At 45.0% G+C, this 21,103-nt stretch overlaps 1 protein-coding gene across 4 annotated transcripts in view; it reads right to left on the reverse strand.

The window, feature by feature from the left end:
- Positions 1 to 21,103, reverse strand: part of DHCR7 (7-dehydrocholesterol reductase) — a 35,640-nt gene that overhangs the window by 14,152 nt on the left and 385 nt on the right. The window contains exons 1-6 of one of the 4 annotated variants that reach the window (XM_069740092.1): positions 20,746 to 21,027; positions 10,160 to 10,258; positions 7,437 to 7,659; positions 6,835 to 6,925; positions 6,144 to 6,357; positions 3,443 to 3,647 (exon numbers count right to left, since the gene is read on the reverse strand). In XM_069740092.1, the coding sequence (XP_069596193.1) occupies positions 3,443 to 3,647; positions 6,144 to 6,357; positions 6,835 to 6,925; positions 7,437 to 7,659; positions 10,160 to 10,258; positions 20,746 to 20,774 (861 nt within the window). In that variant the 5' untranslated portion in view covers positions 20,775 to 21,027. Of the gene's footprint in view, positions 1 to 3,442; positions 3,648 to 6,143; positions 6,358 to 6,834; positions 6,926 to 7,436; positions 7,660 to 10,159; positions 10,259 to 20,498; positions 21,028 to 21,103 lie in introns of those variants that run through there. The other 3 variants (XM_069740093.1, XM_069740094.1, XM_069740095.1) reach the window with 3 other exon arrangements.

A 21,103-nucleotide genomic window follows, 5' to 3' on the forward strand; every position in this document is an offset into this window, starting at 1 on the left:
AAGTTTTCGCCTGCTGAGCGTAATTATGATGTTGGCAATCGAGAGTTGTTGGCCAAGAAATGGGCATTCAAGGAGTGGCGTCATTGGCTTGAAGGAGCTAAGCATCGCGTGGTGGTCTTGACTGATCACAAGAACTTGACTTATCTCGAGTCTGCCAAACGGTTGAATCCTAGACAGGCTCGTTGGTCGCTGTTTTTCTCCCATTTTGACTTTGTGGTTTCGTACCTTCCGGGCTCTAAAAATGTGAAGGCAGATGCCCTGTCTAGGAGTTTTGTGCCCGACTCTCCGGGTTTGTCTGAGCCGGCGGGTATTCTCAAAGAGGGGGTAATTTTGTCTGCCATCTCCCCTGATTTGCGGCGGGTGCTGCAAAAATTTCAGGCTAATAGACCTGACCGTTGCCCAGCGGAGAAACTGTTTGTCCCTGATAAATGGACGAGTAGAGTTATCTCTGAGGTTCATTGTTCGGTGTTGGCTGGTCATCCTGGAATCTTTGGTACCAGAGATTTGGTGGCTAGATCCTTTTGGTGGCCGTCTCTGTCGCGGGATGTGCGTTCGTTTGTGCAGTCCTGTGGGATTTGTTCTCGGGCTAAGCCCTGCTGTTCTCGTGCCAGTGGGTTGCTTTTGCCCTTGCCAGTCCCGAAGAGGCCCTGGACACATATCTCTATGGATTTTATTTCGGATCTCCCCGTCTCTCAAAAAATGTCGGTCATTTGGGTTGTTTGTGATTGCTTCTCTAAAATGGTCCATTTGGTACCCTTGTCTAAATTGCCTTCCTCCTCTGATTTGGTGCCATTGTTCTTCCAGCATGTGGTTCGTTTACATGGCATTTCGGAGAACATCGTTTCTGACAGAGGTTCCCAGTTTGTTTCGAGGTTTTGGCGAGCCTTTTGTGCTAGGATGGGCATTGATTTGTCTTTTTCCTCGGCTTTCCATCCTCAGACAAATGGTCAGACTGAACGAACCAATCAGACCTTGGAAACATATCTGAGATGTTTTGTTTCTGCCGATCAGGATGATTGGGTGTCCTTTTTGCCTTTGGCTGAGTTCGCCCTTAATAATCGGGCCAGCTCGTCTACTTTAGTTTCGCCGTTTTTCTGCAATTCTGGTTTCCATCCTCGTTTCTCTTCAGGGCAGGTTGAGTCTTCCGACTGTCCTGGTGTGGATACTGTGGTGGATAGGTTGCAGCAGATTTGGACTCATGTGGTGGACAATTTGACATTGTCTCAGGAGAAGGCTCAACATTTCGCTAACCGCAGGCGCTGTGTGGGTCCCCGACTTCGTGTTGGGGATTTGGTTTGGTTGTCATCTCGTTATATTCCTATGAAAGTTTCCTCTCCTAAGTTTAAGCCTCGTTTCAATGGTCCGTATAGGATTTCTGAGGTTCTTAATCCTGTGTCTTTTCGTTTGACCCTTCCAGCTTCCTTTTCCATCCATAACGTATTCCATAGGTCATTGTTGCGGAGATACGTGGCACCAGTGGTTCCATCCGTTGATCCTCCTGCCCCGGTTTTGGTTGAGGGGGAGTTGGAGTATATAGTGGAGAAGATTTTGGATTCTCGTGTTTCGAGACGGAAACTCCAGTACCTGGTTAAGTTGAAGGGTTATGGTCAGGAAGATAATTCCTGGGTCTTTGCCTCTGATGTTCATGCTGCCGATCTGGTTCGTGCCTTTCATTTGGCTCATCCTGGTCGGCCTGGGGGCTCTGGTGAGGGTTCGGTGACCCCTCCTCAAGGGGGGGTACTGTTGTGAATTCTGTGGTCAAGCTCCCTCCTTTGGTCATGAGTGGTACTTCGGCTGGTCCTGTCTATGAGCTTCCTCAGGTGACGAGGTTAAGTCGTTAGGGGCTGCTCTATTTAACTCCACCTAGTTCTTTGTTCCTGGCCTCCAGTCAATGTTCCAGTATTGGTCTTGCTTTCTCCTGGATCGTTCTTGTGGCCTGTCTGCTCTGCATAAGCTAAGTTTTGCTTGTGTTATTTTTGTTTGCTATATTTTCTGTCCAGCTTGCTTAATTGGTTTTTCTTGCTTGCTGGAAGCTCTGAGACGCAGAGGGAGCACCTCCGTACCGTTAGTCGGTGCGGAGGGTCTTTTTGCCCCTCTGCGTGGTTGTTTGTAGGTTTTTGTGCTGGCCGCAAAGCTATCTTTCCTATCCTCGGTCTATTCAGTAAGTCGGGCCTCACTTTGCTAAAATCTATTTCATCTCTGTGTTTGTATTTTCACCTTAACTCACAGTCATTATATGTGGGGGGCTGCCTTTTCCTTTGGGGAATTTCTCTGAGGCAAGGTAGGCTTATTTTTCTATCTTCAGGGCTAGCTAGTTTCTCAGGCTGTGCCGAGTTGCATAGGGAGCGTTAGGCGCAATCCACGGCTACCTATAGTGTGGTATGATAGGATTAGGGATTGCTGTCAGCAGAGTTCCCACGTCTCAGAGCTCGTCCTATGTTAGTAACTATCAAGTCACTTTGTGTGCTCTTAACCACTAGGTCCATTGTGGTTCTGAATCACCTGTTCATAACATTCGTCGCTGGATCTCCCGCTGACATCGCTGAATCGGCGTGTGTGACGCCGATTCAGCGATGTCTTCACTGGTAACCAGGGTACATGTTTACCCTGTTTACCAGCGTAAACGTAAAAAAAACACTACATACTTACATTCCGGTGTCTGTCCCCCAGCGCTGTGCTTCTCTGCACTGTGTAAGCGCCGGCCGGAAAGCAGAGCACAGCGGTGACTTCACCGCTGTGCTTTCCGGCTGGCGCTCACTGTCAGTGCAGAGAAGCACAGCGCCGGGGGACAGACACCGGAATGTAAGTATGTAGTGTTTGTTTTTTTTTACGTTTACGCTGGTAACCAGGGTAAACATCGGGTTACTAAGCGCGGCCCTGCGCTTAGTAACCCAATGTTTACCCTGGTTACCAGGGGACTTCGCATAGTTGGTCGCTGGAGAGCTGTCTGTGTGACAGCTCTCCAGCGACCACATAGCGACGCTGCAGCGATCAGGATCGTTGTCTAGATCGCTGCAGCATCGCTAAATGTGACGGTACCTTAAGTCCTCATGTCTCATACTCGGCAACACATATTATCTTCTATTTACTTGGAGTCAATGGCTGAGAACCTCTACCACCTGCATTCAGTAACACATGCTGATATAAGTACACGTTCACACTGTGGCCTTTAATAAACACAACCTGGTACCGGAGGCGACACTGCTCGGTGGTGATCTGCACACACCGGCCACCTGGGCTGCTATGTACCCAAGGCGGTGACTGGAGCAGATCCGCTGTGTACAACAACGGGAGCAGACTTACGGAGCACGACAATAACAAACTGGTGCATTTTGCTAACTTGAAAGTGTCTAGAAGGGCACTAATACTGCCTGAAATACTTAATAACCGTTTGTTACTTTAGTGAAAGTTGACAGAAGTCAGAGTTGATCATTGACCATACCTGCAGGATGTTAACAAGAATCATGGAGTTTGTGACTTGCCCATACAGTTCTTGCTGTTTTGCGGCATAAGACAGGTTGATTAAAGTCCAGGCGACAATTCCGGGGCGTCCGTTGAAGAAAAGCTTAAAGTCAAACCACTTCCCAATGCGAGGGTTAAATTCAATCCCCATCATGTAGTCATAGAGAAAGTTGCCAGTGAATTTACTGGAAAAAAAAGAGAATTAAAATTTAAAACAGATCATAGATCTTTTTAAAATAAAATGTTTTCACTTTTTTTGTCATCTTCCTATGCAAGATGTAGAGTGGCAGTGGTGCCATTTGCATGCCGTTTTTTTGTTTTTATTCCAAGTCTTTCTTGACTTTGTGGCTCCTCAGTCATACTAAGGTCACATGAAAGTCTCATAAGTCTGCATATTGCTATGGAGCGTGACTGTCAGGAAACAAAATCTATGTGTGACGCCAAGACATGAGTATATACAGTATATATCTATATACGGTAATTGTGATTGTGTCAAAATTGCAATGGTTGATTTTAAGGAAAGAAAAGAAAACACAATTCTTCCTTTTTATTCGATGGACTAGCAAATGTTGTGAACGGGGTGGAGCAATTGGCTCATTTATAGTAACATACTGTATAGTAACATATCTGCAGCTTAGGAACCGTCACATATCTGATAATATAAGAAAGGCAGGAGGAACCTGCCGTAAGTGCACATATGCATAAGACTACGTTAACTCCTAAGTTCAGATATTTCTTTTGTTTGATCTATTTTGATCAACAGACAAATGGAACTTATGTCTCAAATGGATATGAAATTATGTCCATAACTGAAACAAATGGAAGCAGAGGGACCCCAATGATTACTGTGAGTTGCGTCTAGGTATCGTTAGGTGATAGACACATGACGGAACACAGACGGAACCGGAATTGTCAGACTCTGAATGTCTAAGTAGAAATGTGAACGTAGCCTTAGGCGAAAGTCGGCCATATCTTCTAATATTGGCAGTCTAATGTGTTAGTGGGGTTTTCCAAATTATCCCCAAAGGTAAATTGAATCCTTTGTTCTAATGGGAAGTTCCCCCAAAAGGAGTGTCACAGTGGCATACTCTCCAGCCACTTCCTTCAGTGTTCATGTCTACGGGAGAGTCGGGATGAATATCTGTTGGCTTAATGATTACTGCCTATGGTGTAAGGGCACCAGTTGACAATCTAAACATAGTGGTAATGTCATCACTTCTATGGGGTGGAATATAAGAAGTCAACTCAAGATGTTGTAAAGATAAGAAAAATGAAAGGCTCCTCCACAGAGACAATGTTACCTGTCAGATGCCCATAATGGAGTATAACAGTGCTCCACTGTCACGCTTTGACGGTCTCTGGCAAGGAAGGGGGGCCTCAAACTGTCCCTAGAACTGGGACCCTAACTATACCTGTCCTGGGGGTACTCTTGAAGGTAGAGAGGCCGATTCTCTGACCTTACTATACTCCTGTTAAAACCTGATCTGCCCGCTCCCCCACCCCAAGAGGCAAGGGACAGAAATGTTATATAAACAAGACACAAAGACAAAACAGGGATAACAGAAAACCTCTATCATACAAAAGCACTAACCAACAATAAGGAGGAGGATAGGGGCAGGGAGGAATAAACTAAATGAGAACAGGGACCAGGAGATAAACACACACATACTACAGCAAACCACAGATCACTACTACAACAACTCTAATCCAACCACTTAGGTTTAGTACACAGCACATGAAAACAAATCATTTAACGGCAGGGACAAAAAGGTCTGACAAGTTTACATAGGAAGAAGTAATAACCAGATCAGAAGCAGCCGAAATGGAGCTGCATGTTTCTGACCAGCATAGAAAGGGTTGTTAACCTCTTCAGCACCAGAAGAAACTAAATCCATTTAATATGGGACAAAAATCACACATCTCTAAAGAAGACCTGCGATTCATTACCCAGTGTGACCATCTAACTCCAGGTCTTCCAGGGGGACGTGACACCCTTGTAACATCAACAGTGCACCTGTATAAATAATAATAATAATCTGTACACTCCCGTAAACCATACGATTGTGTCACGGGTTTGTCATAAGCTGCAGAGAGTCGCACTGCATCTAGCTGCAGAAGGTCTCTGCGTTTGACTTTGCAGACACCTTCTTAACCTTTCTAACTCTTTGACCCAGTGGCAACCTTCCTCCAGCTCTAATTGACACACCTGGACCTGGGTGTTTATAGACTCCCAACCTGCTTCTGGGAGTCACTGGTGATATTTCCATTTCCCCCTGTTGAGGCTTAGAGCTATAGCAGTTGGCTATCTTCTTCTTTGGTGTTGCTGGAGGACGTTTGTGTTACATCTCTGAGTTTTCTAAAGATAAATGTTCCCCCTTGTTGGTCTATCCCAGTTGTCTTTAGTCATAGTGGGGATTGACTAGTGCTCATCCTGTCCTCCCCTAAACAGGGATTATCGCCAGGGTGAGGCAGAGATTAGGCTCCTGCTCGGCAATAGGTGTAGAATCCATATATAGGGACGTTTAGGGCAGACAGGATGACTTTAGATCTGCCTAGGGGTCTCCACTCCCTCCTTCCCTAGTGTTGGGCTTCTTCCCTTCGTGTTGCACTTAGTCTTACACTGTGCATGAGATTTAGGGAGCTGAATGTCACTTTCATAGTTCTACTGAATGCTTTCTTACCGATCCTTGACGTTGGTTGGGAACAAATAGGCTTTGATCATCGCAAATGTGGAGACGGAGTATCCTAGTACATTTGTACACCATAATAAGGGAATCCAATTGTCAATGATGATGGTGGGAGAGAACCAGTGGAAATAATAGGCGTTAGCGAACCAGAGAATGTGTGTTACAATCCAGGCCTGGAGTCCATTGATCTGGTACTTGTTAACAATACCTGAGAAAAGAAAGCGTATTGGGTTATTTGCATAAATGACTTGCTGATATTGGGCAATGACACCGAACACCAAAATTGCAAGGTCGCATTGTAACACTGCAAGTAATGATTATAATGGTTGCAATAGTACAAACATTTGTAAAAAATTGGAACATGCTGGATTGTTTGGTCACAGATCAGAAACCATAAGCATCTCATTTTGCATAAGGTTAAATGCAATTCACGTGAGACTCCCTCGGTGTTTCAAATCCTAAACTTTTTGCCAAACCATGCTATAAATGCTGCGCAACCCCAATGCAGCAGCAAATAACATACCCATTTTTGGAGGGAGGTTTGTGACTCACGCAATTTAATGCCATGACTCTAGCCTTAATTGCAGGATGTTTTACTAACACATTATTGGACTTTAATGCATGATTTGGAAATGTTTTACAATGATATAAGAATAAACTAAACAAAACGCATATCAAGACTCACCAGCCGGTGTTCGTGCTCCTTCTTGGACACCTCCTACATATCCTGGGAGGAATTTATGGCAGATATCCGGAAGTAACACGTACAGAAACACCTAAAACAGTAACATGATTTTACTGAAATCTGTTGTCCCAAAAAGTAATCTACTCATCAGTGTTTTGTTCTGACACTTCTGGTGCCAATTATAAAGTAGAAAACAAACAATTGGATATTTTGGACATCCATCATAGCCTTAAACTTGATTACAACAATTGGTGATCCAGTAAAGCTTTCTCCATGCTAATGGAGAGTTTATTATCCTTTGCATGCTCAAAAACTGAAGTGGCAAAGTTTGTCACAAGTGATGTTGCCCAAAGTTTTACAACTTTTTGCGTCAGACATAAAATTTAAAAAATTGGACATGTCTTAGCAACAACAGAAAAGTGGTGGAACATTGTAGCGAAAATCTACACCAGCTCACAGATAGTATAGATTAAATTTTTTTGGTTCATGGACAGACCAAAGATGTGTCAAATTTATTTAGGAGGTATTTTTATAGTAAATCTGTACCTCTGTATAAATGAGGACTAAACTCACAACATTTTTTATACATAATTTTTAGTTACCTGAAAAGAGACCCAGGCCGCATAGATGTAAACGGCCTTCCAGGAGATCGCCGGCGTCTTGTTCCATATCTCAGACAGCTGAGTTTTTCCCGAATACAAATCAAGGATGGGGCTGGTGAGAGCGCACTGGTACTGATCACACGACATCACAAAATAATAGACTATAAGTGGCGCAAACATCAGTAGGAAGATGACGCTACCCAACGAGAACCAGTCCACCTCCCTGCAGGAAATCAGGACAGATAAAGAATACCTTAGTCAGCATTTTTTTTTTCTTTTTATGCAAAAACTGTAGAAAACAAATATTTGATCATCTTCCTTAAACCAAGTAGCTAAGCACTGTGTTCACATATTTATTTGTGATACCTGTTGTTAACGATGTCGGGTCACCGAGCTGTCCCAAAATGTCAACTGTTTCTAGCAATTATTGACATGTTGGGAAATGGCTGGAGATATGACAGCCATATTGTTTGGTATTCAGAAGATATAGCTAAGAAATGGAATAGTATTTTGACAGCTTCATGGAAGTTGCATTGTGTCTATCCGTTCTCCCTTGGATGCAAGACTGCTGCCAGGAGGAGTTAATCAACGTGTGTCCTGCCTTTCCATGCAAAGTTTTTCCATATCTACGGGATCGGCCTACAGTCTAATTTGTATGGTAGTAGAGCGCCCCGTCAGGGCTGTGGGGTACTCGGTACCGGGTCCGGTGTTCACAGGGGGATGTCACGGTGGCTGACCTGGTCCGTGGCCCTGGGACGTCCGTATAAAAAGGGAAAGGTCTTTAAAGGGGAAAAGTCTATGTTCGTGACACCACCTGTGGTATTCGGTCAGGGTGACCGACGCTGCTTTAAGGGGTCCACTGGGGTGATGTTATGGCAGCTAGATGGTATACCTTCCCACACGTGAAGTATGTCCCGAGGGCTTCCCAGTGTGTAGATGGTGAATTGCGCAGTGAAGAACAAGGACAAAAGGTTGCAGTCTCTTTACCTTTACCTTTACTGAAGACTTCAGCATTCACAGTCCAGATCACCAGACCACAGGGCAGGCAGAGTCCGACCGGTTCAGAGGCAAGTCCAGAGTCCCCTTGTCCAGGTGGAAATCAATAGCCTTCCCTTGCGCTGCGGTGGTGTAGTCCCTTACTGCATAAGCTTCAAATAAGGTCCTCACAGATGTAGTGTCTCTCTCTCTGTTCCCCGTAGTCGGATAGGACAAAACCCGTATGACTGGTGACTTGAGCCTGTTTATAGGGTCTCTTAGACCCGGCTCTGTGGGTTGTCACCGTGCCTCCTGGGTGTAGGTGCGGACAGGTAACGTGCAATTAGCTGTCCTGCCGGTCTCTGAAGTAAGGCATAGAGGTCTTTACTATCTCGGTGTCCCGGCTACCGGTGTTCTGCGCCTCAGAAAGAGGCAGCCTGTTCGGGGCTGGTCCCCTTCTGGTATCCTCTCCTTTGCTTTGCCTTCCTTCACGCTCACTGCAATACAGTTCGCCTTCAAAATGTCTCTTTCTGGGAGCTGCAGCTCTGAGGGCATGCACAGCTCCGTGGACCCTCTGTCCTCCTCAGACAGATGTCTGGAACTTTCTCTGCTGATGTTCTTTCCCTCTCAGTTTCTTCTTTCTGCCAGGAGCTGCAGACCCCCACGTCTGCTCAGCTATTCTCCTATCGTACCAGCTCCGCCTAGCTGATGTTCCTCGACAAGCTCCCTTCTGGCAATCTCTCTCTAGCACATCTTTCTGCTTCCTTCCCCTCTGTCTCTCTGACAGGAACTGACTTTCCCTACAGACTACCAGTTATATATATATGGGGAGTCACCTAGTAAATAGGATTACAAGCTCCCCCTGGTGGCCTGGAGTATAAATTGTGTTGCATGTTTGTGATACCTGGATGCAGTTATCCTTCCTTGCCTCTGAACGTAACATCACTCTCCCCGAGAGGAAAGCAATACCACTGCGATGACCAGGACCCTGGGGCGCCACAGTAGTCTCCAAACTCTCCCAACAGATGAAGTCAGGAGAGAGAAAGATCCAGCCCCAGAGGTTAGCGGAGTCTGGTTGCGCCGAGCGCTACTGTATATGGGGGGTTGGGACAGATAGCTGTCAGGCAATAGATCAACTATCTAATTAATATAGGGGTGTTGCTATCCACTACTCTTGGCACACAGTGAGTGCGCAAACATCGTGCACCCGCAGTGTCAGAGGCAGTGCGGGGAATGAAGGGAGAGGGAGTGACAGCTGATGCTCTCTCCATCATTGCTTTGGAATGTACCGGCAGACGCCGGTATAGTTCAAGGCTGCGACGGGGGTATCGGCACTGGCGACAGGTGGGCCCCCCTGCCTCACAAGGGCCCCATAGCGATTGCGTGATGTGCTGCGAGCTGGGGGCCCCTTGGTGAGTCGGGGCCCTAGGCAGCTGCCTGGTCTGCCTGCCCCTAACACCGGCCCTGCTCTTGGTCACGGTCTTTTGGCCTGGTGAGGACAGTCACTCCCACACTGACCTTTCCATGGGCACCATTTAACAGTTATCACATCTCCAATGGAAAGGTGATTGTTATAGACCCTTCAAATTCCCTTCTGGTCCTGGCAACATATGTCACTGGATGCAGACAAAATGTTATTAAAATCTGGACTTATTAACTTTATCAATATACATTTATTTTTATTTAGTAACTAATAAATAGGGTTCTACTGATGAGATAAGGTAAAAGAATAATTGTGATTTTCTTACCAGGCTCGCCCCCATTGGCCGTCGTGATCTTTTGCACCATTGGCTATTTTTTTGTGCTCTCCCTTTGATGCATTTTTCCGGCGCTCACCCATTTTTATGCTGCAAGATAAAGAAAAAAGGCATGAAAATCTTCAACAAATCCACCACATCTGAATGCAGACTTGTTGAGCTTTTTACTTTACATCAGAGTACTGACAAACCTAGCAAGTACAGTTTGCAATTGCTCTCCTTTCTCTGATTTCCTGCAAAGTTTGTGCTCCTACAAAGCATCAAATCTGTTCAAGCAGTGCTGCAGTATAAAGCATATGCATAGGTTATATTCATATAGCGCTTTAACCAGCCACTGGCTCGGTCAGAGGCACTTTGTGTTCTGCTGGACCACAATTTCACCATGTAGCTCTATTCGTGTTGGTCCCAGGATGCAGCCAACTGCGGTGTTTCAGTTATAATTACCATAAAACAATATTCCAGCAGAAGCCCTGATAAAACCGGGAATCCTGTTTGCTGGTACTTTGGATTGAAACGCAGACACATTACTCGGCAGGAGAGGGTTGTATGTGTGCACTTAGCCTTACGGTACATTTACACAATGTTAAGGACTGGCGGAACGCACCATGTATAGATGGTAAGAAACTAGGTGCGTTCGCAGTCCGAGGTCCACCGTGCAGGTAAAAGACCCTGCAGCTAGCCAGACGGACAATATGGCGGTACACTAAAGGATACACGCGTGGGTTAAACCTCACCCAGCGTGAAGAAAGCGATCCTGTTAATCCACAGGACCGCAGTACCGCACTAGTGCGCGAGCAAGTGGTCAGCGGACTTAACCCCAGAAGGGATTGGAGCCCGATTAGACCCTTGCTGGCGTAACACCGCAACTGGGTGTGTAGAGAACCTTAAGGAATATAAGTGCACAAGAGTGCGAGCGATGCCGCACTAACGGACGCCACTAACCACCCAGACTCGGGTATGGAAAGCGCAAGACAGGCGCACGGCGCCGTACTGGCAGGCACAGCTACAGGACGCTGAGATGTGTTTTTAGTGCTGTAGGCTAAGTCGGGCGCTAGGTAGCAGCCATACACCTTCCGCGAACAGACATTCAATAGGGAAGGGGTTTCCAAGGACGACTTGCACTCACAACATACACACATCAACAATTGTTTGACAATACTAGCGCATGGCCGTGCGGTCATGCGCAGTTTATATAACAGCAGCACAGGAAGTGGCCACAGCACTTTTGCCCTTCTAGGACCTGCCAAGAGGACCAATGGAATGTGCTGCAGAGCCTGAGCACATGACCCTCGATCTCCAACGGGAGACCTTACGCTGGGCATGCTCAGTACATGCAGACAAGGACTTAGTCCCAGAGAAGTCCGCTCGCTGCTGACCAGCACTGACTTTAATGGCAGAGACTGGAGAAGCAGCACTAACTCTCAGAACAGAGTGAGAATGAGCAAGACGCTGGGACCGACGTCCTTGCTGAGCAGGCTCCACTGCGGCTGGACAAGAATGGGAGACCGCAGCGGAAGTGGCTTGAGATTCCCCCTGTGCAGAAGCGGGAACTCGACCCCTAACACACAAGCTCTCTAAACAGGCTGCCAAATGAGCAAACTGCTTGCTTAAAAATCATTGTTCTCGGCAGCACGTCGTCCTGTGTAAACAGGACACGTGCTGCCGAGAACAATGATATTTTATACGCACAGAACGATCATATTAACGATTGGAAGAATGGTCAGCTTGTCTAAACCGGTCTTTAATGTGACAGCAGATCATCTTCTATGTGGTCTTTTAATGGCCATGAATCCACCAGTGTGAATACACCATAGTCTGCAATGCAGCTAAAGTCGGCCTGATAGATCAGATAACTCTTTCTCTTTTGTCACTTCCATGCACAGTGATGTGGCAGTAACTTAATTCTAGGACAAGAAGTGTTTCATTTTAATATGTCCGATCCTTCTGTCCCCTGACAACATCTATCGGGTGAGGATGGGGAGATACCCATTCACATTAGGCAGTTAACATGTTGTGCCGAAATAGGCAGGGTCTTCTGAGATTATTTCTAGGGTATATGAAGAATTTACAGGGGTTATCCAGCATCAGTCGTGTACAGCGCTACTGACTCGGCACCCAGTATTGGCAGGACCGGTCATGCAGCGAACGGTCACCGCACCAGTCGGGGTACAGCGCTACTGACTCGGCACCCAGTATTGGCAGGACCGGTCATGCAGTGAACGGTCACCGCACAATTCGCTGTACAGTGCTACTGACTCGGCACCCAGTGTTGGCAGGACCGGTCATGCAGCGAACGGTCACCGCACCAGTCGGTGTACAGCGCTGCTGACTCGGCACCCAGTATTGGCAGGACCGGTCATGCAGCGAACGGTCACCGCACCAGTCGGTGTACAGCGCTACTGACTCGGCACCCAGTATTGGCAGGACCGGTCATGCAGCGAACGGTCACCGCACCAGTCGGTGTACAGCGCTGCTGACTCGGCACCCAGTATTGGCAGGACCGGTCATGCAGCGAACGGTCACCGCACCAGTCGTGTACAGCGCTGCTGACTCGGCACCCAGTATTGGCAGGACCAGTCATGCAGCGAACGGTCACCGCACCAGTCGGTGTACAGCGCTGCTGACTCGGCACCCAGTATTGGCAGGACCGGTCATGCAGCGAACGGTCACCGCACCAGTCGGTGTACAGCGCTGCTGACTCGGCACCCAGTATTGGCAGGACCGGTCATGCAGCGAACGGTCACCGCCCCAGTCGTGTACAGCGCTACTGACTCGGCACCCAGTATTGGCAGGACCGGTCATGCAGCGAACGGTCACCGCACCAGTCGGTGTACAGCGCTGCTGACTCGGCACCCAGTATTGGCAGGACCGGTCATGCAGCGAACGGTCACCGCACCAGTCGGTGTACAGCGCTGCTGACTCGGCACTCAGTATTGGCAGGACCGGTCATGCAGCGAACGGTCACCGCACCAGTCGGTGTACAGCGCTGCTGACTCGGCACCCAGTATTGGCAGGACCGGTCATGCAGCGAACGGTCACCGCACCAGTCGTGTACAGCGCTGCTGACTCGGCACCCAGTATCGTCAGGACCGGTCATGCAGCAAACGGTCACCTCACCAGTCGGTGTACAGCGCTACTGACTCGGCACCCAGTGTTGGCAGGACCGGTCATGCAGCGAACGGTCACCGCACCAGTAGATTTTCTCATCTACTGATGCAAATGTGAAAAGCGCCGGAGTCATGGAACATAGCTAAAAAAACACCTACAACTGAAGAGAATAAGTAATATCTTTCCCAATGATCTAGTGACTAGACTATGTATTAGACTTCAGCTGGACATCCACTTTAACATCCTCTTAGTGCAAGAATCAGCTATTATTTTTCCATTTGCTTGCCTCGACGTTTGCTCAGTGACAAGTGTCACTTTACTTGAAGGAAATATGACATTTCCAATATGGCAATTATTAGAGGCTTCTTAGAGACTTGGATGGATGACGCTTTAAAAGCATTCCTCCGACTGCACTTATAGTCAGGTGAGGCTGAGATGCCGAGTTATACGTTAGTCACATCCACATCATCAGACAAGAATTAATCAACCGTATATTTTATGCAAATGTGTTTTTAATAGCCCTAAGAAAGAATGGGAACGTTGTAGTCTGACTGATATTGCAGGTTCCTAATGATGATGATGTAGGAATAGGTGAATGCGCTGCCATGATGGAATCAATATTCTGACATAAGTATATATTATTTAGGTAGGATGCCATATTAGTCACGGGGCATTGTACTAATGGAATGAATCTTCATTTTAGGACAGTTGTATAAATTAAGGGGTTGTAACAAGATGTATGGAGATCACTAAGAGAAGATATCCTTATAAAAGGCACCAGGAAATGCTTCCTATTGATAGCGTGTACATAGTGGGAAGCTACCCTGTTGACAATGCTGATGTCACGCTGGGATGTTCTTCGTTAAGCGAGAGGGACCCCAAATTGTCCCTGGAACTGGGACCCTAACTATCCCTGTTCCATGGGTACTTTTGAAGGTAGAAAGGCCCGGTTGTCTGACCTTGCTATGCTCCAGTTAAACCCTAATCTGTTCTCTTCCCCACCCCTTGAGGCATGGGACAGAAATATAATGTTAACAAGACATAAAGACAAAACAGGGATAACAGAAAACCTCTGGCAACAATAGTGATGAGGATAGGGTTTGGGAGGAATAAACTAAATGGGAATAGGGACCAGAAGATAAATACACACATACTACAACAACTCCACTCCAACCACTTAGGTTTAGCACTCAGCACAGGAAGACTAATCTTTCAACGGCAGGGACTAACCTCCCAAAGACAGTGTATATATAGAGGGAGTAAATGATAAGCAGATGCAGCTGAGAACAACCAGGCTGTATGGTCTTAGCCAGCATGGAAAGAGTCCTTAACCCTCTCAGCACCAAAGGAAAGGCAATTTATTTAAAATAGGACATGAATCATATCATCTCTACAGAAGAGTGAGATTCATTACCTGACTTGACCGTCTAACTCCAGGTCGTCAAGGGGGACGTGACACCCTTGTGACAGCTGATTATAGAGAAAGGTCCAGCAATGGAGCCCAAGGGCAATGTTTTAATTGAATAAAGAAATTAAGCAATTCGGCAGAACTGCAGGGACTTGTGCTTTAATCTTTGCACCATTGTTATCTTCTACGCTAGGTATTCTTATCAGCTAAATGATGTGGATCATATAAACTCAACCCTGTGATTATAGACGCACCCTCCATGACATAATATACAAGAGCTAGCTATACAAGGCAGCACAGTGGCTTAGTGGTCAGCACTGTTGCATTGCAGCGCTGGGATCCTGGGTTCAAATCCCACCAAGGACAATCTGCAAAGAGTTTGTATGTTCTCCCCGTGTTTGCTCTGGTTTCCTTCCACATTTCAACCATACTGGTAGAGAATTTAGACTGTGAGCCCGAATGGGGGCAGTGATAACAATGTCTGTAAAGTGCTCTGGAATATGATGGTGCTATAGAAGAAAAGCATAAGGGTATGTGCAGACGTTCACTATTAGGCAGCGCTTTGGACGCAGCACATGTCTGCTGGGTCCAAAGCGCTGCTGGCTATTGAACGCAGGTGATTCCGCATGTGTTTATTGAACCGTGTGGAATCAACGCGCCCAATACGTTGTACGAGTGATATTTATCATGAGGAGACTTGCCTCTCCGCAACATAAATTGATATGCTGCAGTCTGGAAAGACGAGCCGCATGTCCGTCTCCACAGGTAAGCCGCGGGCGTCGGTGCACGCATAGTAGACATGGGATTTCTTGAGATCCCATCCACTATGCTGTAACATCTGGACAGTGCGGACGTACGCAGCATCCAACCCGCAGCGTTTACTGCTTGTGGGAACATACCCATATCAATAAATACCTGCGCTTCAATACATATACACATCATTCTTGGCTGAGAGTGCATCCTAATTGGCTGCCTGGTACATGCGGTGCAACGTATCCCATGGGAAGATTTTGCCTTGAAAGTTGCTGTGTATTTAGTCACAGATTTAGTTGCATTGATGTCAATCTAACGATTCTGCCAGGTACACAGCATTTCAATAATGTGCAGCATGCCAATTACATTTTTGTAAAACTGTACTTTGTTGAAAATTTTTCACATACCATCATACAAAATAGAGGAAGCATGAAGGGAAACATCCCATTTTTGAGTGTGCAGCAGTTTCCCTCCAGACAGGATATCACTCTCTATTACTGTCAGTTATTTTATAAGAAAGCAGAGACTGGGAAGGTATTATTATCACAAGTTTTTTTTTTTTTTCAAGTTATTTAGTTTGCAATGTGCTTCTAATGGATTGTATCAGTGTTTGACACAGTTCCCAGCATAGCGACGTCCTTCTTAAGTTTATCAGTTGCGTCAGTTGTCTCCTTGTGCTGAAGTCCAGATGATGATTAAGGATTCATCAGGCAAAAGTAGACCTTGAAGAGGATCTGAAGGCCACAGGAGGAATAATAAAGGTAGTCGGAGAAAATGTGCTCCTTTCATGGGTGCTATGAATACATTAGCGGACTTGACCGCTCTTCTGTAAATGGGGTTTAACTATAATATCCCCCATGTCAGGTGTATACACTCAGGAGATATGCTCCCAACAGTGGCCAGGGTCGGAACAAATACCTGGGCATCCATCCTCTATTTGGACCAAGTGGAAAAATTAACCAACCGCAGGTGTCCACTCCAATTAATAATTAATGCAAAAGCAATATGCTCTTTTAATTGTGTTTTTTTTGCTGTATTTTTTTAAATGCATTTTCTCATTTTTTTTATGCAGATTTAATGCAGGTTTTTTTAGCGAGCAAAGACTGCGGTTGCACGCGTAAACAAACAATTGTGATTTTTACATGCGTTTTTTTCAGTCTACGGTGAAAAATGCATAAAAAAGTGCACAGTTGGCGTGAGCTTTCATGAAACTGGGAATTATATCTTTTGATATTACATTCACTTTAGATGAATTGTTAAACGCAGAGGATATTTCGCACAGAAAAACACAGCAGAAAGCAAAGCGACAGGGGAATATGGCTGAGGCCGGGATCACACTTGCGAGTGTGATACGAGAAACTTGTGCGTCAATACCCGGCGGCACTCGGGACCGGAGTATAGAAATCACCATGCTTTTTCTGCATTTTTGGCTGGTGTGCATCAAAATATACAATAAGCATCTGCATTATTGATTGCATTTTTTGTCTTCTTTTGTGCTTTCCCTTTCTTATGCGTCTTTTTATATCCAATGCATATTATAAACGTTGCAATGCTACACCTCACATTGTAAGATACAATTCTGTTCGCTTTCAATGCTCATAAAACCTTGGACAGGTCATGAAAAATTTGCCTATTTGGTTGTAATCACGCCAAATTTTTCTTGATTGATGCACTTGCGTTTTGTGAATATAACAGGACTATCAATTTCTCAAATAAAATCATTTAAAAAAAAATACAATAAATAAAAAATGATAAATTGTAGTTAGAATAGAAAAATAAGCCAAAGGTAAAAAAAAAAAAAGACAAAGAATTACACAGAGAAGGGAACCTTTACTCTGGTCACTGCAGACTTCACATGACTTACACATGACCAGATGCTTGTGGGCTGTAACCACAGAACGAGAGGACAAGTCTCGGGAAGGATCGCGCTGATTTTAGAAGCATAAAGCAGCCTATTTAAATGACCTTGAGTTTAGTCAGTGTTATATACAGGAGTTGTCCACTAGTTTGATATTGACGACCTATCTTTAGGCTATGTCTGTACAAACCACAGGGGCCTGTAGAGGCAGAGGGTCCACTTTGGCCACAACCATTAGAGGGTGATTCCTGCCTTCATACATTGATATTGTCGGATAGTGTGTGTAAATAAAAACACTTTTGTAATTTGCTGCTTATCAAAATTGTCAGCTGTTCTTGAGATATTAACATTTCTCTTTTGTTTACAGTCTGTTGCCTGGGAGACCGACCACCTCTGCAGTCTAGCTTATAAGCACTGCGCTGAAGCTGTCCAGGATTGGAAGGCGACAGTGTGTTTCAGGTATCCTGACCAGCGGCCACGCAGTGCTTAGAAGTAGAGTTGGGAGAACTGATTCGAGGGACTTGGGTCCATCGGCCATGGCAGTAGTCTCTAATCTGTTGGACCGGGAGCTCACAAATCTCTTACCTCTCTGGATCACCAATATATCTTAGAAGGTAAGAGATTCGTGAGCCCCCTTCTTCCGTCTAGTAGGTAGAGACTAATGACCTGGCGTGGAAGTAGAGTCTTGCATTTCGATCCACGTAACTATTTACAAGCTCAATAGAAAGAAGCTTGTAAGCACTTTGCATGTTCTGCTGTGCAGCAGCGGTGGTCGGTCTCCAAGGCAACGAGCTGTAAACAAAAGAAAAGTGTTAATATCTTAAGAACTGATTACCGTAAATAAAATAAAAAAAAACATTTAATTGCAAAATTGCTTCTATTTAAAAGCAGTATCTGACAATATTCACCCATGAAGATGGGAATAACTCTCTAAAGCATATGCTGCTCCTCACAGATTGCGCCGTCATTTGCAAGAATCATTGTGGACGGTTACAGGGTGGTTGTAATTTTGCAACGGGATCTCAGTTGTCTGTTTGCCCCAGGTTGGTACTGTATAATAATAATAATATTAATGATAATAAACCTGAAGATTTACATAATGGAGATGTATGTAAAAGAGGAGGGATTGACTTAGTAATTAGCATTTTGACTTTAGTTTCCAGTTCCTTCCAGGATTCTGTAGCTGCAGGCAATGGACATGCAAAGAATCCAATGCCCATCACACAATGCTCAAAACCCGAAACAAAGAAACTTAATTGCAGGTGAGAAGATACCGACTGTGAGGTAGAGGAACGTGATCAGGACTCGCCCGACTAATTTACAAGTGAATATGACGCTGTGATGTGATAGGGAATGCTCCTACAGGAATGTTAATAAACCGTTTACAGTACAGATCACTTCCTGAAAGTTTAAAAAAGTTCCCAATGTAATTACCGTACTATAAGAAAAAAAACTTCTGCGTCATTGATGAAGATTTTTATATTTGCACATGGCAGCATGACCTGAATATTTACAGCTTGTTGAAAAAGCTGACCGTACTTCATAGATATTATCTCCCTCCACTCACCATACATACCAATATTTGGCCAATTGTCTTATTAAGAGGGAGAAGGGGTGAAAACAACAAAGGAAACAGTTGTTTACAGTCATAATCTTTCATTTATCCTGGAGACTCGGAGGCCCACCGTACACATTAGATGATTGGCCGATCCTGCTAAAATTATTGGATTTGGATGATTGATCTACTACGTAGGGGACCGTAAGCTACTGGTGAGATAGTGCACCACTATCACTACTGTTCCTGCAGAGGCCAGCTATATTACATCTGGCTACAAAAAAAGTTATCACTCCACCTGTTGCTAAAATGGGGCCCTTCTTGCACCCCAGCAGTGAGCATGCTTTACCAAAACGCCATTATTTCTCTATGGGACTAACGGAGAAAGTCAAGCTCTGTACTCCGTTATCTCCATCTCTTAATGGAACTGCAGACAAGCACGTACTGCTGTATATCTGCAACTGAAGCATTCTTGGATGTAGAACCCTTGCAATATATTATGTTTGTTTTTTTTAAATAATATATATTATAGTATGTAAGAAACCTAGATAGTTTTAAAATGTTATGGCACAGGGGACTAAATAGCTGAAAACGCAACTTTTTATTTATGCAACAAGTTACAAAAAGTTATGACCAGTAAAAGGGCCACATAAACAAGTGAATTAGATCTGCTTGACATGTATTTGTTACAGATGGCGTACTGTTTGATTGCTCAGTCCGTTAGGTGAAGTTGGCCTTAAAAGGGTTTTCTCAACTTGTACTTTCAATCAATTTAATTTGTGGGGGTAAGAAGTCCACTAGGACCCTGTCTGATGAGCACAATTAATGGCTCAATTCCCACCAAGGACAACATCTACAAGGAGTTTGTATTTTCTCCGTGTGTTTGCATGGGTTTCATCTGGTTTCTTCCCATACCTCAAAAACATACTGATAGTAACAGTGGGGACAGTGATGATGATGTCTGTGAGGCGTAGTCGAATAAATGGCGCTACAGAAGTAAAATCAATAGTAAGTGAATATATGGGCTATATCAATAACAAAGGAACGATGAATGACTGTATCTGAAACTGCAGCGTGACCCATTCATTTCAATAGGACAAGCTGGAAGAGATGCAGCCCGATCAGTGCAGATTCTGAGAGTCATATAGTGCATGGGTCATTAATTGAGGATAAGCCCTTAGAATATTTCATCAGTCATCTTGTGCAACTACAGACCTAAATGTTATTTGCAACAATTGGAACATTACGACTTCACCCATATACATTTCTGTTTGTGCAACATACTGTATCTGCTGCATGTAACTGTATGATTAAACTGCTGAAATGTCACATAATCCTGCTCACAGAGTGATATCAGCTACATTCTCAGCTGCTCTATACTGCAGGTTCATCCTAGTTTACGTTCAAAGATTAGGCCAAGAGCAAAGTTTACTAAAGTGGAAAAAATGTGAACGCGGAGCTCCCAGGTTCTGCACATAAGTTAGACATCATACACATTCTCCCAAGCCTTCGTATTGCTGGGACTATTCGACTAAGTTCCCACTATGGCTTTTGGTGAGATTTTTTTTTTTTTACGCTTTTTTGACAAAAATGCAAGTAAATCTATTTTATTCAACGGTGCATAAAATCTGCAACATTAAAAACTCACCATAAACTCATCGTGGGAACGTAGCCTTAGTTCTCCCATGCTGTAACGAGTTCTTTACATGTTTGTTTTTTCCATCCAATAAAGTGTTGCTATTTCTGACTCCTTCATCCTTGTATAGCATGGGAAACATCAGGCAGGATATCTCCCTATATAACGCATTCTAGACTTACCACTTCTAAGATTTTTGTTATTTTCCTTCGTAAACAAGAAAAAATGTCCAAGTAGCAGAATTATTGAGCTGCTTTACCTGCTTTGTGTGTCAGGGCCTGGTTCCATGCAGATTCTTTTGTGCTGGCAGGATAATGTCTGCAGGCAGCTCTACCTCCCCTCAGTCCTGCTCTCCTCCCCTTGTGTGACACACTCAGCCTGCACACCAATGGCACCAGCCACAGCAAACACATCATCTGCACAGACATCTGGATTGGTGCAAGAGCCTCAAACCATCTGAGCCATCACAATAACTAGAGTCCTGGAGGATACAGCACAGAATGCACTGTATACAGTCACACTGTGTGTATACACTGTCTGTGTGTGTTACAGAGTATTTCTATGTAAGGTTTAGTATCAAATGGGTCACATCAATCACCTATCCTTCAATCTATATG

The sequence above is a fragment of the Ranitomeya imitator genome, chromosome 9 (assembly GCF_032444005.1).
Source record: "Ranitomeya imitator isolate aRanImi1 chromosome 9, aRanImi1.pri, whole genome shotgun sequence".
Lineage (NCBI taxonomy): Eukaryota > Metazoa > Chordata > Amphibia > Anura > Dendrobatidae > Ranitomeya > Ranitomeya imitator.